Below are 18,574 nucleotides of genomic sequence, written 5' to 3'. Positions count from 1 at the left end.
GAGGAAACCAAGCTTGCTTTAATTAGCACTTCTGTGCTATTATTGTCTAAATATATTTATACCAAAATCTTCTAGCAAATTCAAAGAATATTACTTTGCTTAATGGCTTTAACAACATTCTTTCCCCAATCAGCCATAAAATGAACCCAGATCCAGACCACCTGCCTCTCTGCAGATCATTGAATAAAATTATTTTACTCTAAAAATTCATTACATCAAATAACTCAGTTCCAAAATTGCTTTCTTTATACTAGTTAATCATATTATCTTGACATTTTATGATAGCTACAGAACCATCATTAATCTACTTTCAAGAAACCATGGTAAAATGACAATAGTAATTTAAAAAATTGTACTCAGTTTTTTGTTTGGAAAGTGTATAGTTAATCTACTTGAATCAAAACCCCATTAATATACAGCAGTCATTCATGTAAACAAAATAGTACTCAAATAGGAGAAAACATTTAACCATCATAGTTTATTCCATTGTGTAAATTTAAGAAACTCTTTTATCTATGATAACTATTATCTATTTTACATTTTTAATCTCATACAGCAATTTTAGCAGTTGTCCCAGATGAACAAATTTTATCTCGCATTGCATTTGCCCTACAACTGTTGAAACAGTGGTCCAGGAATTGCTGTAAAGTTATAATAAGCAAATACCAAATCTGAAAAACAATAAATGGCATGTGATCATGTACCTTATGTGCTATAAAACATGGTTATTCTGAAATGGCAAGCTGTGATATCTAAAAGTATGTTCAGTGGCAGAGAAATATTTTCTTTTCATTAACAAAACTTTTTTCATAAGATACTAATAACCGAAACACATAGAAATTAAATGTGAAAGATATATTATTTTATAATTTAATTCATATCTGAGGTTCCTGGAAAAACAAATAAAAATTAATTAGAATTAATCTCACACTACTAGACAAATGCTATGATTGCCAATTATGCATGTATATATTTTGTTTTATGCACAATATATTTTGATTTATGCACATAAACTTCCCTCATAATTCTTTGATGAGCTCTTTGTACAAGCTGCTTTAATTCTAGCCATTGTTCACTTTTGCTTTACCTTATTCCTGTATTCTTATCTAGAGCTGGTTTGTATTTAAAATTTCTAACTTACCAAAAATGACATTTTAATTTTTCTTAGTATGATTGGAATAAAACCAGGTTTTCTTTAAAAATACAATTAAAAATACAAAGATCAGCTTGAAATTTGGTATTTTGGGAAGCTGGAACCATACTTTAAAAGTTTACCTAGGAATTTTAACTGACATTTTGTCTATTTTAATGCTTTGATATTGTTTTACGATATATCCATTATATGGGTACATCTTGTGAAGTAATCACTCCAGAAGACCACAGATAGGAAGTTATTAAGCATTAATTCAAGAACTATCTCATATAACATACCTCAGGTTCCCAGGAGGGTTTTAACCAACAGTTTTGTGGTCATACTTTCCCTTCCAAACAAAAAAGCTTGAATAAGAATGTGAAAATACGCTATGCTGGTTGCAGCAAAAGACATTCTGTAGACAATGCTGATTCAAACACATTTTCTGAATTAGTGAAAGGAGCAGGAACATCCCCTGCCCGAGAGGAATTCCCTACAGAATAAGTTGTGGGACAGAACTGCAGCATCTTTTCTATTACTGATTTTGTGTAGAATGTTCATGTCCCTTATCTATCTTTATTTTATTATTTTTTTATATTTTTTTACTGGCTGAATAGTATTTTTTTTAATCTTATTGAATTTTTAGTGCTGAAATATTTCCTGGTACTCAAAGACTTTCCTGTTGATGATGCTGTATATTAATTGTGATCCATTTGTAAATAAACAGTTAGACAAATGCTTATAATAATGAAGTCTAAGCTTTGAATAGATCTCTGTTAATTACTACCTGAAGCACTAAGGGAAAACTTCTCAAAAGGGCACGCACTAAAAAAGTTTCAAAGTAGACATTCCCAACTGTTATATCCCTACACTACCCAAAATACCCAATTTAGACAAGTTATTGTATCAGATTAGTAGAGGGGCAGGGGGAATACCGAAAGTAAACTGAAACAATTGGAAAGTCTTTAAAGGAGGGCAGGACAATAAAGAAAACTTTCTAACCAACTGAAACATTCTAGCAGAGAAAAAAAATAATTTACATGTTGCCCAGATCTGGCTTACAAGTTAGTCATCCAGATGAAGTTTTCAAAAAATTTCATTATGCTGTCTATCAAACGTGTTCATGAAAAAGGTGCATATGGCCACATTCCTTAATTTCACTGATTTCACATAAAAATATCTACTAGCAATGGCTATTTTTTGTTGAAAAAAGAAACGTGGCAAAAAGCAAATAGCTCACATGCTCCAATGCTTTTTTTTTTTCTAATTAGTTTATCTAATAAAAGACAGCCCATCTGTTTCTATCACATTTACTTACTTAGACCTTGATGCTGCAGCAATGGTATCATCATATATTCTTGACTTAACCATTTTTGCTTTCTACAGACACAATAGGTACACGTAGCTGCAACATGTGCATGCCTGCTACACACACTGTAAGGGTCTCTGCCCTCTCCCACTACCCCCTTCCCTGGGTTTTTCAGCCAGATGAGAAATCTGGTTGGCATCACCTTGAAAGACCTAATACAACCTCAGAAGTTTTCTTTGGTAGTTTTGTCTGTTTGTTTGTTTGTTTTGGGTTTTTTTGGACTAGTTCAGAACAAAGGTAAATGAGCAACTACATCTGCACCTAGCCATGTAGCACTTTGTTTTCTCATCAGTGGCAATAACAAGGGAAAGAGCAACAGCACTAGGAAGGCCTGCTGTGGGTTTTTGGAGGGCTGCTTTTTTCTTTTGTGGTATATCACCATACGCCAGATGAATAACTGAGAAATTGCAGTCTGTACTAAGGGCTTCAGACATACCCTTACTTGATAAAGAAAGCTTTTATGTTTACTGAAGTACAGCAAAATACACTAGGAGGAGAAACAGATGAAATAATCATCAAGTAAATCTGATGACAGTGATGGTACTAACTGTAACAGAGGCAGCATACTGCAGAGGAAATCAAACTTCAAAAAATACCCTGTAGGACCAAGTGCCATAAAGGGTAATGTGGATTAAACAAGAAATGCCTGGGTGGGGGAAAAATAAAAATAAAAGTCTTTGAACTGCTTATGGTCCATGGAAATGGAGGAGGGAAATAAATGTTCATGTTCCCTAACACTGAACAGTATGAAAATGCAACCAGCATCCCTGGTATCAGATTTTCTTTCTTTCAAGATACAAAAAGCACAGCAGTAAGGCTATCTGCTGCTTGTATAGGAGAATCAGCAGGGAGAAGGTCACAAACTGGAGCATTACACATAGCAATAAATCTGCCCTAGATCATTGCTTCTCTCCCCTATGAGATAATCAAAGGAAAACCAGTGGTGGACTGGTTTACTAGTAAAAAACAAGAACGATGGTAAAAGGAACACCAGGAGAGAGTATAAACAAGACTAACCCAGAATATTGTAGCTTCTGTTATTCCATTTCATATAGCCTTTTCAGTTAATCCTTAGCAATAATACTGAAGGCAGACTGAGTGGAGGTACGCTTAAGTGAAAAAAAAAAAAAAAAAAAAAAAGTAAGGGCACTGGACTACAGCCGTAGGCAAAGAAATTGTACAACTGTCCCAGGATATTGATTGCAAAGTACTTGTCTATTTTATTTTGTAGGAAGAACCTCACAGTGAACTGCATACGTGGCAAAATATACACAGGAACCTAATTTTATAAAGGCAAAACCCAAGTACAGCAAAACCTCCAAGCGTGTCAAACATCTGACACACATATGTTTGGTTTAAGTACTATCAACCAGTACTCAGTTATGTATTTTGTGCCAAAACTTCACCTGATACCACCTGACAATGGTGGCGGTGGTAGGGGGGGAATGTCATGGGGTTACCTCTGAACAATCAGCAGTGGAGACAGAACTCATTTATTTGATAGAGTTCCTCATCAGTGTCTCAGCCTGTGGTAGTAAGAGTGCAGGCAATTCAAGTGATGCCCTTGTGCATAAGCATTTCCATGCCTGAGGACTAAGTTAAGCTCCGTCTAACCATAAGGTAACTTTGAATAATTGATAGTAATCTTAAAATTCAGATGTCCAGTCTTTTAGAATTCATAGAACAAAGTGGTATTTTTATGTTATAAGGACTGGGTCCTAGTTCTTTTTTTTGTGTGTGTGGTTTGTCTTTTTTTAAACCCTAGAAGTATGTGCCTTATGCCTACTCTTTACTAAGGCACTCCCTAAATTCTTTTTTAAAGGAGTACTGGCAAGTTCATTGCACAATAAATCCCTAGTGTCAAAATTGAGGTCCTCACCATGTTCTCAAGTCAGTATAATGTCATTGTGGTTTTCGAGAGTTCATTCTGAACAAATTTCTCTCAGGATCTACTAATGTTCAAAGCAACTGTCTGTGTAAGTTTGGCTGGCTACCTTTGGCAAATAGCATAGCCCAGAAGACTGCTAGCACCATGTTATACTAGAGTTATGTCAGAATCAAGTTATCTTTAAAAACATGAATACCTTTGTTAAAAACATCCTTTTGATTATACATATTTTTTCTTGACATGCAACAGAAAATCTAATATTAAAATGGCTTTTCAAAGTTCTGCATATAGTAAGTTCATTTACTAAATATGTGATGGTTTATTTGTCCATATAAATATTGTAAATACATTTAATCAAAGAACACAAGTTTATGCAGGTTCTCTCTGAACCTTACAACATGCCTAATCCGGGCATTTTTTTTATTTATTTTTTTTTTGGCCAGTATGAAGTTGTACAGGAAAGCAATGATCTAAAGCATACATAAAAAATAAAGCAATGGATACAAGCTAAGTTACAGCAAGGAGTTGTTTTCAGAAAAATCGCAATATTTAGAAAAGGCTATAAAAATTAGACAGAATTGTTTCCAAATAAAAGAATGTCATTGCTGCAGAAGCTATTGGAGACGGGAACATACTGTTACCTGCCTCCAGATATGACATATCCTCATATCTGCCATAAGCCTGTGACCCTAACGCTCATGGTGACTGAACTTCAAGATACCCCTTTTTCACTCCCTGTTATTCTAGGATGGCATCTGAAGCTACAGAAACATCACTGACTCACTTCATTTTGTGAGACTTCTCCCTTCATCTTCTACTAAGGCAGATGCCAGCTGTTGCTTTATAAAATATGGTTGCATTTGTTTAGTTGCTCTGACTTTTGCTCAGACAACTGCCTATGTGGCAGCTGAGATATGAAAGCTTTCCTGTACTTCATATGCAATATACAGAATTTCAGTGATATAAATCACTTTGGAAATATTTTGGAAATATAACAGGATCAGTAGTAGTGCCAGTTTTCAAACCTAAGTTATGTTTAGACTCTCTTTGAAGCCAGATAATTCCTACAAATAATACATATATAAAAAATTGAAGATGAGGAAGAGTAGGAAATAAATGCCATATAAAGTTCAAAAGAGGGTGTTGTTTGTTTGTTTTAAAGCTTTTAAAACAGTTTGGCAGACAAATTGGCAAATTTTGTCCCAAATCCCAGGGAAAAAAGTTTATTTTTAGCTCTGTAGTGGTGGAGATGTTCCTTCTGACTTAGAAAAGCTGGCCATGAAGGCTAGATCATCAAGGGAAAGACAGAAATACTGTATATTTCTCAGGTCAAATAAACTTGTCTGAATATCGTATTACAGAAACACTAAAAGGAAAGTAAAATAATCACCAAAGGAAGCTAAATTATACATAACACTTGACTCTATGAGAGTAAGGATAAATGTAATGCTGCAAAAAGTAATGGTTGCTGATGTTGTTTAAGATGTAAAAAATAAATGAACAAGTTACCAAGAGATGCTTTTTACTACAGTTTATAATCCTACTCCTATTCCTTCCAAATGCCCCATGCCAAAGTTTTAAGAGAAAGTAGATGATATTAACAAGTACGTAGCTATGCAATAGCCCAATCACAAGTGACAACTAAACAAGCAAAAGCGGTATGATCATCATTCATATAATCAGCACGGAAAACACAGTTTGAAAAGCTATGCCAAAAATAATACCATTACACCTAAGCTGTCACAGTCATGTCCAAGTGGCTGGTTGCCTCATTATGTTTGATGGCTATGCTACTTCTCTAGGTTGTTCTACATCTTTTGTTCTGTGTCAGGCAACAATCTCATAATCATTAGAGGTTTCCTCTTAATTTACTCTGATTTTTCTTCAAACTCTAAGCAACTATCAAAGCCAACGTTCTCTCTCCACTGAAATATTTCTTCCCCATCCCAATACTGATATAAAAAGAACTACCTTCTCCAGCACTTTTCTCTCCAAATCTCCTCACTTTCTTGCTTTTTCTACCAAGCCATCAAAGGACTCCACCTTATATTACTACTTTAAAGATCTGGCGTAAGTTTGCTTCCTGATCAGCCTTCAGCTCTTACTCTTCCTTCCAATGCCTGTAATCACCTGTCACACTTTAGTTATTTTGCAGAATGGGAGGGGGGGCAAGGTTTACTTGATGGGTGGACATTTTTCTTCTTGTTGCTGGTCTCTTCCAGAATACCTGACTATTTTTCTTTTACACTATTAGAAGAATTTCTGAGATCTTGCACAGGAGAGAGAAATCAGGTACTGCTTCTTTATTATAAGGGCTAGTTAGCTGCCCAAACCAAATTATACATGCAAATCCCACCCCCATTTGCCTTGACTAACTCCTTTTTCTTAGAAGTCTTACCAGCCTGCTATTAAAAATGAGTGGCCTGGTGACTCCTCGCAGTAAATCATCCAGCAAAGGTCAGTCAGCCAATTCTGTCAGCTACCACAGTGCCTGAAGTGTAAAATTCCCCTGGGGAGGTAACAAGGCTTTTAAAGCAGTGTTTTAACAGCTTGATATGTAGAAGTATATGGGGTTTCTATTAGGTAAAAAGGAAGTCTGTATGACTGAAAGATGAATTTATATGAAACAGACAAAGAGCTGAAACAAAGAGTTGATTTATTGAAAAATTAAGAGATCTGACTGAGGAATCTATTGATTTATCCTGTAAGTAATGTACAAGTAATGCAGCTCTTCAACGATAAAATCCCTGTGCTACAGTGTTGAGGACTAAATATTCATAGTCATGCAGACATATGAGACTATTAAGCAGAACTGTACTTACAAAATATTTGCCGAGTCTTTCAAAAAGAGTACTGCATATTCTCCTAGGCTTATTCCTTAGATTCATGAAGACCTCTAATCCCAGCTGAAGCCTTTATCCATATTTCCTCTCACTCTGAAAACTCCTCACCTCCCTGGGTGGGTCAAGCCATCAATCTTCATTAAGTGCCCCTCAGCACATGCTTCTTTAATTAGCTTTATCAATATTAATTCAGAAAGAGACGATTAGGAAGCCAGAAAGATACCTGCACTGCCTGGAAACTGACCCATCATCTGGTTATCAAATGTGTTTTGTGTCTGAAGTGTGTTAATTCTCTAATTCAGAATGTGAATGCACTGGGGCAAGGATCGTGTCTCCCACTGTTTCTTATACATCATGCATTCTGACTGCACTCAGTAAATAGCAAAATACCCCCCCCCCCCCCCCCCCTTACAGCGAATTCTCTCTAAGCTACAAACACCCCTTCGATGGCTGGTGTTCAATCCTTGCTAAATTCTCTTTGAAACTGGTGCTTCTGATGAGGGCCCCATATGTCCTGCCTTCGCTCCTTTCTCTGCCATTCCACTATGCTGTCAGTCAAAAGATTCTTTTTAATCTATTAATCCAAAAAAAAGGAGCACATGGGTTACACATTCATAAGTAAAAACTGAAATGGAAGGTTTTCTTCTGCATTTTTCTACTAACCATACAAAATTATCAGAAAATCCCAAAATAGTCAAGTCCAAAACTGGAACAGGTTCTGATGATTGCTCTGAAGGAGACCTGTTACTTTTTATTATATTATTTAATTTTAATTGTATTTGATTTGCACTCTGAACATTTTAGGCCATGGTGTTTGCTTTGGCGAAACACTTTTTACTCTTGCAGGATACAATGTCTATAACTGTTGTCACTGATTTAACAGATTTTAGTAAACTACTGGCATTTGATTTAATTATTGGAATATGTTAGTGTTATAAGTAAGAAGAAAAAATGTGACTCTTAAATAAGCTGAAGGTGACTTCCTGAGATATACTATAAAGCAAAACACCCCCAGCTGTTTAATACATATAAGAAGTCATTATATACAGCTCCAAGTTCCTCATAAAACACAGCATTAATTTAGGAAAGAAAGCTGTTTATTGCACCAGAACTACAAGACTGTTTTACCTATCCTGGTATATATATATGTTTCCATGTGCCTAAAATATTCTGGTTTATTATTCTGAGGGGAAGTGAACAACTATGCTGGTATAACTGCCCTTACTGTAGTAGAACCAGTGTGGTATACTTGTTAGAAAAAGTAGGTAAAACCACAAAACTAGTTAACAAGTTTTAATGGTACAATTATGGATCTTGGAATAAGGAAGAGTTCCCTTATTAGCAGGGTATAGGTATCACAGGGACATGATAGATTAAAAAAAAAAAACAAACAACAAACCAAAACCAAAACAAAAGGGCACCAAATAGGGACAAACAAGCTTTGTATTTTACTAGTGTTTACAAGTTGCAGTTACAAATGTCAGCAATAAAGTTTAAAATAGAAACAGTGCACTTCCAAGGAGAAACATTCTGATACAGCCTACTTAAATGCTCAGCTTTCATGCCTTTGGTGTAACAGAAATCCATGCAGAATTGGATTTGTCAAGCAGGAACGATCCTATGCTTACAAAACAATTTTGAGGATAAAAATAGTCATTCCCCAGGCCAATTAATCTCTAGTAAAGCTCCACTAACTTCAGAAGAATTATAGCAATGATTTCTTATATGTTTGAAATAAAAGATGTGGCATGGAACTCATGGAGGAAAATCCTCCAATACAGGCCAGAAACAGACAATGAATTTTGAGCGTCAAAGAAAGAGATCATTATAAGTGAAGAGAATACTTTAATGGTGGACATTTAAGGTATACAAACATCAGAAGATCTAATGTTTTCCAAAGAAACTTCAATCCTTCCCAATTTGCATATCAGCATTTTTAAAAACATTCTGTCTGCCAATTAAAAAATCAAATTTCCATTGTTTTTGTGGAAGATGAAATAATTACAAGTATGAAATAATGCCTTTATTTGAAAACAAACTATTTGTTCACAGCATCTTATTTTGGGGCATCCAGCAAGCACCACTTTAAAGGCACACAGTTTATAGCCAGAAATGAGAGCATACTGGGCTTCCTATCAGCAACTGAGACTCATTCCTATTTCTTGCTCCAATTACACATGGTAAATGGTGAATGAGATTCAGCCACAGGTTCAGGCATCCCGATGTGTCTTTAAATATGCTAGTTACTATTTAGTATGGAAAATCTTATATTTGGAGTATCTTGACAAATTATCCTTCAAACACTGTGGAAAAGTATTTCCTTCCTGACCATGATCATTGATTGGATACAGATGAAAATGATTGCTACTTCAAAATGGCAAATAAAAGTAGAAACACTGGATTCCTCGAGTAACTCATTACTTCATACAGTTACAAGGACTTTTTTATTGCTTTTTGATAAAAATCAGAAGGAATCATACTGACAAATTTACACAGGAAACAGCACAATGGGTTATGAGTTAGATGGATGAATAATCTGATGCTGGTGTCTGGTATGTACAATTTTTTTTCTGCAAACCAAAACATTAGCCTTTGTGTAGTCATTTGCCTGCAAAGCAAACTAACAAATGATGAAGTGAAGTTCCATAAAAATACATATGTTTTTTATACTGGTAATGTAGAATCTTCCTCTCTAGATATGTATATTTTGTTTATAATTTGAATAATAAGACTATTCAAACTGACTTCAGATAGGACAGAAAAAATGTTTCTGATATAGTTCTACACATGAAAAAATAGTACTCTGAAAAAAACTTGTATAGTAACAATCCGAAATAATTGTTTTGAAGGATTTTCTCTAAACATGTCACAGTTTGGAACTGAGAATAAAAAGTGCTAGCATAACTGGATCACTGGTATGACATTTCTTTATTTCCTTTTTCCTTTGAAATTTTTCTTATAGATTTAAACGGTTAATATGATTTCTTTATTTCACATCAATTACAGTGATACTGTAATTGGCAATGAAAGCCAGTTCTGAAGTTTTGTATATGCTTGGATTACTCTAAATACTTACTGTTTCTCATATTTAGTACTTGTTTTTGTTTCATTAGTTTAATCATTGGATTATTTTTTTTTGTCGGTTTTCTCTACTTTAAAGTTTCCCTTAACCTTCATACAAGAGAATTGTCCATGTTGTTGTCAATGCGAAGGACACAAGCCTTGTTTTATCATCTCACAAAATTGCTTTTGTATTCACTCAGGGTTCTGAAGCCATTACTGAATATATTTTCCACTAAATTGGGAATTAATATATTACTGTTGGAAGTCTTGGCGCTTCACACAGAGGACAGTGCTTGTGATTACAGAATTTAAAACGATGCTCCAGCTGCCCTGTGACACAGAATCACAGAGCTGGCCACATAGCCCACCAGCTCCTCAGCACTGTACCCTATCTCAATTGTAGGTTATTTCTCTTAAAAATTCTTTAAAGCTTCCCATTCTGGAAACTGCTCTCAGCAGTCTGTTCTAGTGTTTCATTGCTTTCACTAGATTTATTGATCCGTTCTCTTTGTATGTGTGTATGTGTGAAGGCACGTTTTATGTATTTGAAGATAACTGTGTCCATTAGTCTCTCCTCTAGGCTTTCAACCTACATTTTGAAAATTCTTCAAGCTATGTTCTTTAGATTTCTGATGACTGTTTTAATTGCCATCTTCTGAATTCTCAAGACAGTCCACATCCCTTTTCAAGAGTGGGACCCAAGGCTGGATAAAAGACTTCAGCTGAAGCCTTATTGGTGCCCAGGAAAGTCCAGGGATATTTCACATTTTGCAGGTTCTAGTTATGTTTAACTATCCCATCATGGCATTTGCCTTTATAGTATTGATCCATTATATTTTTATCATCCACATTAATCTCCAGAGCCATTTCTGCGGAATTATTACAAAAAGCCTGTTTACCATATCATGTAGGTTCTATGTTTCTTCATTCTAGACTTCCCAGATCTTGTATGAATTAAAATATAACCATGAGGTTTCAACAGAAAGCTCTTTCCATACCAAGAGATGAAGCTTATTTCCTACCTGAGGTTGAGATCCTACCTTTGTCACTAGCAGTCACATCACCCTAGGTTATCTTCAGTGTAGGTTCTATTTTCTGAATAAATCTGCTTATGGCTTATAAAACACTTAATCCATTTCATTTTCCCACTTTGTGATGTACAGTAGAACCTTACCTGAATGGATAGTGAGTTTTTCCTACTTAGTCTTCTACCAGATAACAATCTTTTTCTACATTGCCCCATTAAGCATCTAAATTTATGATTTTTTATGAAAACTCATATACTTCCAAGCTAAGCATTGTGGTAAAATGCATCTGTGAGCTTCCCTTTTTGGTTCTTTCTCACTAAGGTAGAAATTTACTGGTCAATGACATTCCTGCTTTTACATGAGATATAGACTGGTTTTGTCAATCAGCTCCTGAAGCATTATTCCAGAGCCAAGAAAACCAAAGGTCACTTGGCAACACCATCTGCACAGCCACATTTTCATCTCCAGGATGTATCTTTCTTTCTGAGCTACAAAGCTTATCAAGGACTGATGAGAATGCCAACCCTTCCTGACCCAAACTTCATAATCATTTTAGGATCATCATGATCATCACGCTTAGGATGAATAACCTCCTGTAGTATTAATGTTGCAATAATTTTGAGGTGGCAGATGAAATTTGGTAATACTTTACTAACCCCCTGAACTCAAGTTTCTCCAGAGGTACATCAGGTGTAGTTAATAAACCCTGCTCATACTGTTAGGAGGGGCTCACCTGTTATCATTCGCTGCTGGCTGTTTCAGATGGGAAACCATCAATACTGAGAAAGGTGCACTTAAGCTACCCCTCTGCAAAATGGAAAACTCCTTCACCGTTTGTGCCACTGCAGAGCTTCACATATGCCCAGCTTCTTTAACATCTCTGCATGCATCTTTCATTTGTATCATCTTGATCTAAAAGGCTGTTTGATTCCACCTTTGCAGCTTCCCTACTTGCTTCCTAACATATTTTCCAATGAGGACTTTGTTCACTGGGAATTCTGCCTTTCACTTGTGGAGAACTCAGGCTACTGCCTTTACAAATCAAGTGAAGGATCTGGGTGGTGGCAAGTGGTGTCTGGTGGTCACAGATCTAGGTAGGAGAATATCTGATAATAGAAATTGTTGTATATTAATTCCAACAGCAGGGTTTGGTGGGTTTTTTTTAGGTTTTTTTTTGTTTGGTTTTTTGTTTTTTTTTTTAATGTTTCAAAGTCTTTAAATATATTTTGTTTGTGCAAGTTGGCCTCTTTGCACGCTTCTGTATTTGCTAGTTTTAAATTCTCTTGCTTAGCTGATATAGCTTAGAAGCTTTATTGTCATAGAGCAGAAACTTTAATATACCTGGTCAAGGTTTCCCTGAGAGAACATGTGTGACCTTACCTGTTTAATGACCTGGCATCCACCTGCCAATGAAAGCAACTTGCAGCATTATCTGCAGTCTGTTCCAGGCACAAAAAGCTAGACCTAAGCAGCTTTTTTTTTTCCGTTCTATTTTGTTTTAAATGAGGATAATTCCATGCTGAAATCCCTAATACTTTCCTACAGCAGATGTCTTACAAAGTTTAGAATTTTGTGAAATCATAATTAAAAGGCATTTGCTCCCTTACAATTTTTCCTTTGGGATTTTTTTTTTTTTGTAAAGTAATAAATATTCATAGTTAATAATTCTCATGACTTCTATTTTACCATTATTTTCTTTTGAGATGTTTCATTTATACTTGATAATAAGTCTCCCTTTAAAATTACACCCTGCCACCATTAATAAGATTTTTATTTCTTAAAGATTAACTACCTTGATTTCTCTTACTGCTAATTAAAGACAAAATACTATGTATTGAGCCATTGCTTTAGAGAAATCAGTTTATGGTATAGTAGGAAAATTTCCTTTGAGCCAAATTTTTTGTCTTATAAAATACATATATATACATAAAGTACTTTTTATAAAATGTATAAACTTTCATTTTAATATTCTTTGATTTTCAAGTTCTAGAGATTTTAAAAAAAAATCTCAATTTTCACTATTAGCTTTTTTATAATTTTGCTAACATCAGTGTAGATAGACTAACACAACTTTGGTCATATTGTTTTAATTATTGGCATTACATTAACTTTTCAGTTCTCTGGCAATGTCTCGTTTTTCCAAGATTTTTTAAAAAAGAAAATGAGTGGTCCAGAAAAGCTCTTGGACTGTTCTTTCTATCCTTTTGATAGGAACTAGCCTAAAATTATATAACCGCTTTTTTTAGCACCTATTCTAAGCATTGAAGTAATACAAAATATTTCTGTGTTGCTCTGAAATGCAGTCAGATATTTTCTTTTTCCCAAGAGTATAGTAATCATTCAGTACTGATGCTACAAATAAGCTGAAATCTATGTAGACACCTTTTTCCTAAATACACGAGAAGGTATTCCAGGTTCAGAATGGATGTAAAACTTTGACACACCTAAATTTCAGGGAACAGTCCAGTCTTCAAGTTTTCCATGTTAGCCATGGAAACATTTTCTTGGTAACACTTTCTGTAGGTAACTTTTACCCGAGGAATCCTCTAATTGCCTATACTGGTTTGGGACTACCGGTTCTGGGAACCTAGGCAAGCTCTATTTTGTTGTCTGCATAGACTACCATGTCTGTATCTCCTGGGAAGTCCCAGAAGATAAGCATGATGAATGCGGTGGCTTCCTGAAGGTGCTGCTTAAGTTTTACCTATACAATTGTGACTCTCAGCCACAACGTTGAAACCTAAAATGCTGGATCTACTCAGACTGACTGAAACTGAACCTTGATCTCCTGTGTTATTAGAGGGTGCAAACCATTACCTCATAGCTTTTTGTTCTCATCCCTACTGCTGAAGTTGAAGGAATATTTTCTAAATGGATGCTTACAGTTTGGGCTTAAGCGGAATTATATTATCAAGTGGGGTCTTGTCTTCAAAAAAAAAAAAAAAGGAGCTGATGGTAGGCACTGAGGTAATAGTAGAAAGGTAAAGAGCAGCTAGTGCGGAGGATGTGAATTAGAGTGTACTGGCTGATCTGGTGGTAATCTAGCCTCCTGTTAACTCCCTATACAATATGCTTCCATTACTATAAGGAGCAAAAATTACTAGGCACAAGCCTTTAATTCAGCTTAACAAGACCAACTTAAATTGTTTTGATTAGATGTTTTCTGGACATAATATTCTAGAAAAACTTCATATAAAATGATAAGAATGTGTTACTTTGGCTTTTATTCATATTTCATTAATATTTAAATATACAGATTTCTTAAAGGACAGAGGATCTTATTTCCACTTAATTCTGCTAATAAGTAATGGTCCAAATGGCTCAAATCAGAAGACATAACTTGCAAAGAAAGTGCAAAAAATAGAGATACTCAGCTAAGCAGCGTGGTTGTATTTAAAAGCACAAGTGAGCGGGATGTTCACTGTTTTAACAAAATTTCACAGATGTGTCAAAGAGTAAGATTTTGCTAGGAAGAAGAAAGTAGCTAAACAGTATTTGTTTACTGTAGGTTTCTCAACCACATAGGTTACTCGAAGAAAAATAGACACATAAAATAAACAGCAAAACACGTAAAATTAATGCTTGCAGTGCAAGCGTGCCCTTGTAAATTGGATTGCATATAAAATAAATAATGATGAGTGTTGTTTTTTACAAGTATGATTTATGTCACTGTTCATCACATGCCATTAGACAAAAATGCACAATTAAAGATCTAAGCAGCAGCTCTTCTCATTTCAGCTGTCTGCCAAATGTTATGTTATGCTTGCATTTTAAATTAATGATAGTGAAGCAAAGGGGGAAGACATGCAACTTGTTTATCAATCTGCAAACTTAAGGCTTAGGAAAAAACCTCGTTTCTATATCACATATTCTCCAACATTTTTCTCTTTCAGCCTTAAGTGGCAAATACTTAGCCTAAATTCTGTATACCTATTTCTTATTGAAAGGGTGCTAAGTAAGTGAAATATTCTTCACTGTTCACTATATCAACATGGACATGAATTTGGAGAGTATCTATAGGCAGCACAGAGGAAAATGGCTTTCTCTAGTTTTTAGGTCTCTGTCATTCCCTTATGGACTATTTTGGCAGCAATGTTTGCCTATATACCCTTTCACATATACATGCCACTACACTTTGCTCTTCTCTGCGTGACATACGGAGCATTACTCAGTAGGACATAGTGTCCTTAATTATAGCATTACATGAAAAATTTGTTATAAGCTGTGGGTCTATCTCAATACCCTATCAAAGAGCAAGGACATGTCAATTTGCATATTTTTTTTCCATTTAAACAAACTCATTGTTTGATACTGGTTTCAGTAGGCAGACAACATTCTAAAGATACATTCCATGAAATATTCTCATCACAAAAATCTAACACCTGGTTATTTCTCATATTGATTGTTTGATCCAATGAAAACCAATATTTTATACCTTTTCATGAACCTTTTGCCCTGGCTCCATTCCTTCAATATGCTCTGATTCAGCAGGCCCTTCACCAGCTGCCATTTTCCTTTGAATGTGTGCATTTTGTTCACGCAAAGCTACAATCTGCAAAAGAAAGAAAATAAGTGGTCAAAACACATAAGAAACTGAAAAACTACTGAGCAGACAATTTGTTAAATCTCTTAACACTTCCATCCTATATTGGCCATTTGTAGCATTTGCAAAATTATGTCTGCACATGCAGAGAGGTTTAAAACCCAAACACGTTAATAATGACTAAAGGCTGTTAAGGACAGAAATGTACCAATAAATGAGAGGATAGTCAACACTATCTTGTTTTATCTTTTTATCCTTATTTTGTGCTAGGGTACCTTTTTTTCTTAACTTGAAAGATGAAAGAGCTGTTAGGCATTGATTTTGTAACACTACAAGAACAGGACTCATTCTTTCATACAGAACGCAATGGATGCCAAACTGTCATTATAGGGAAACAGCGCCAAAGGGCTATGAAGCAAAACCAAGTGATGTAAAATGAAGTGCTAGCTTTCTGCCAACTTCCCATCTGATATTAACTGCAATATTCGTTTTAAGTGTTTTTTGTTAAGAAAAACATATACGTAAAAGTCCTCTACTGAGGTATCCATTGACTATTTTAGTGCATATACAAGCAGGGTTTATTGTATTAAAACAATTATTGTATTTATTGGTAGTGCCATTAAAAATCCCATGCAGCTACTGGAAAATAAGCTGCTTTCTCTGACTTTGTAGCTTCCTCCCAGTCAATACACAGGATGGAACGATTCAGGTCCTGTTTTTACATGGTATACTATTAGAAGTTGGAAGATCTGTCTAACATAAAACTTACTTATTTTGATGAATTGCACAGTTAGATCTCTCTGCAGTGTTCTGCTTTCATGAGCACATATAATGAATGATTTATTGAATGGATAATGTTGTGTATTAAACACAGTAAAACACTGATAGGGTATATAGATGCCACTTTTGCAAAGCTGGTGTAAATTTAAAGGCTTCTGTCACTGTAATGTGTCAGCATAAATCCTGAGTCAGAAACACCCTAAAACACTGTCCTGTCCTACAATACAAAAAAGTGGGGATGGAGGCAAGATTTAAGGTACTACATACAACCTGGTAAGCATGTACAGCAGCCAAGATTTTGTGGGACATTAAATTTTAATTTACATTAAAAATATATTTACTTTGATCTGAATAATTTAGTTTGAAAATAATAATAATAAAAAAACTTCTTCAAATGTGTTTTTTAACTTATGTTTAAATTCTGACTGCAAAGACCATTTGAATCAGCTCTGACTAGCATTATAGAATTTAGGAACGGACCATTTTAAACAACTTTTCCTTAATATAGATGTTGAAAACTGTTGTGATATGAGTCAGGCTGATTCACTGCTCACTAAACTCCAAGTTACAGCCCTTGTAGAACTTGTGTGACTCCCACTGATTTCAGTGCCAAGACCAAGGCTTAAGGGCAACATTTCACCCAAAGCAATTATAGGAAAACATAAAAGAGTGGGAATTAAAACTGAGACAATCTGTGTCTTTTGGAGTTGTACAAATACACTGTGCTTTAAAGCATTTTGCTTAAACAAGACAATTGGGTCTGTCTTAAATAACAGAAAAAAAGTTCTTTATAACCTCATTAGTATTGACTCCCTTTGTACACAGTAATCAGTAATTTAATAGTTTTTCTGAATACTTTCACTGATTTATTTTTCATGGTCCAAATGGTTCTCATATCTAAAATACAGAAAATATGGTTCCCACCAAGCAAAAGTAGCCATCAATTAATGCTAAGTGTGACTTTCAGGCAGATTAAGGGATATACTACAATGTGTATATTATAAAATCATGATTTATGGAGAGTAATTATACATCACGTGAAACAAACCTAATATCACAGGATATGTTAACTGGCAGCCAATAGATCTGAATTTTCATATGATAATCTTTCATTGATCCATTAAAACACAGACTTCACTATGCCTTTGTTTTGAATGATCAAATCTAATACAAATCCTTAATCATCCTTTAGGTCAATAAGAATATTGTATAAATGCTACTGCAAGTTTTTATCATTTCATCATATATTCCACAACAGTTTATTTCTTCTTAGCCTCTGCTGGTTTTTAGATACCTTAGGATTACCACTGTCTTAATTAATTAAATTATTCCTTCAAAGTCAAAGGCAACTAAAAGAACACAATATTGTGTATCATTATTTTTGATTATTCACTTGATTTTTTTTAATGTTTTCGAGCAATTTCCTTGCCAAAAATCCATCATTGTTAAAGCTTATTGTTTCAATGGTTTTATTATGGTAATGAATACAGAGTGACTATATAAAGCAACAACATGGAGTTTGAAGTCTGGCACATCTTACAAGTTTCATCACTAGGGTAATCATCAGATAACAGATCAAAGTTGTGAAGAACCACACAGCTAAATTGCTTTCATACTTGTTCTCTGTTTTTGATTTAAAGAATAAATTAAGGTGGAATTAATGCTCCTAAGGAAGCATAGGAACTCTCCTGTGTCTTACAAATAAACACAATTTTTTACTTTTCAGTTTGCTGAAGCAAAAGATTTTTAATTGCTACCACACTCTTGTTTATTACTCATTTCTTATTTAACTTGAACTTTCAATAATTTGTAAATTATTTGTAAATATGCTAATTTAATCACTGAACAATTTGTGTAACTTTCCACATAGGTAGCCAAAACACAGCTGAATGGAGGATAATGATGAAATAGGTGAACATGAAGACACA

The 18,574-nt window shown here is 34.8% G+C and overlaps 1 protein-coding gene across 8 annotated transcripts in view; it reads right to left on the bottom strand.

Annotated features, from left to right (window-relative positions):
- Positions 1-18,574, bottom strand: part of PPFIA2 (PTPRF interacting protein alpha 2) — a 353,334-nt gene that overhangs the window by 71,058 nt on the left and 263,702 nt on the right. For all 8 annotated transcript variants that reach the window (XM_037389538.1, XM_037389537.1, XM_037389539.1 and 5 more), the window contains exon 7: positions 15,759-15,875. In XM_037389538.1, the coding sequence (XP_037245435.1) occupies positions 15,759-15,875 (117 nt within the window). The remainder of the gene's footprint in view (positions 1-15,758; positions 15,876-18,574) is intronic.

The sequence above is a fragment of the Falco rusticolus genome, chromosome 5, assembly GCF_015220075.1.
Source record: "Falco rusticolus isolate bFalRus1 chromosome 5, bFalRus1.pri, whole genome shotgun sequence".
NCBI classification, from domain to species: Eukaryota; Metazoa; Chordata; class Aves; order Falconiformes; family Falconidae; genus Falco; species Falco rusticolus.
Note: the sequence above shows the minus strand (reverse complement) of the source record. Positions and strands in the feature narration are given on the sequence as shown.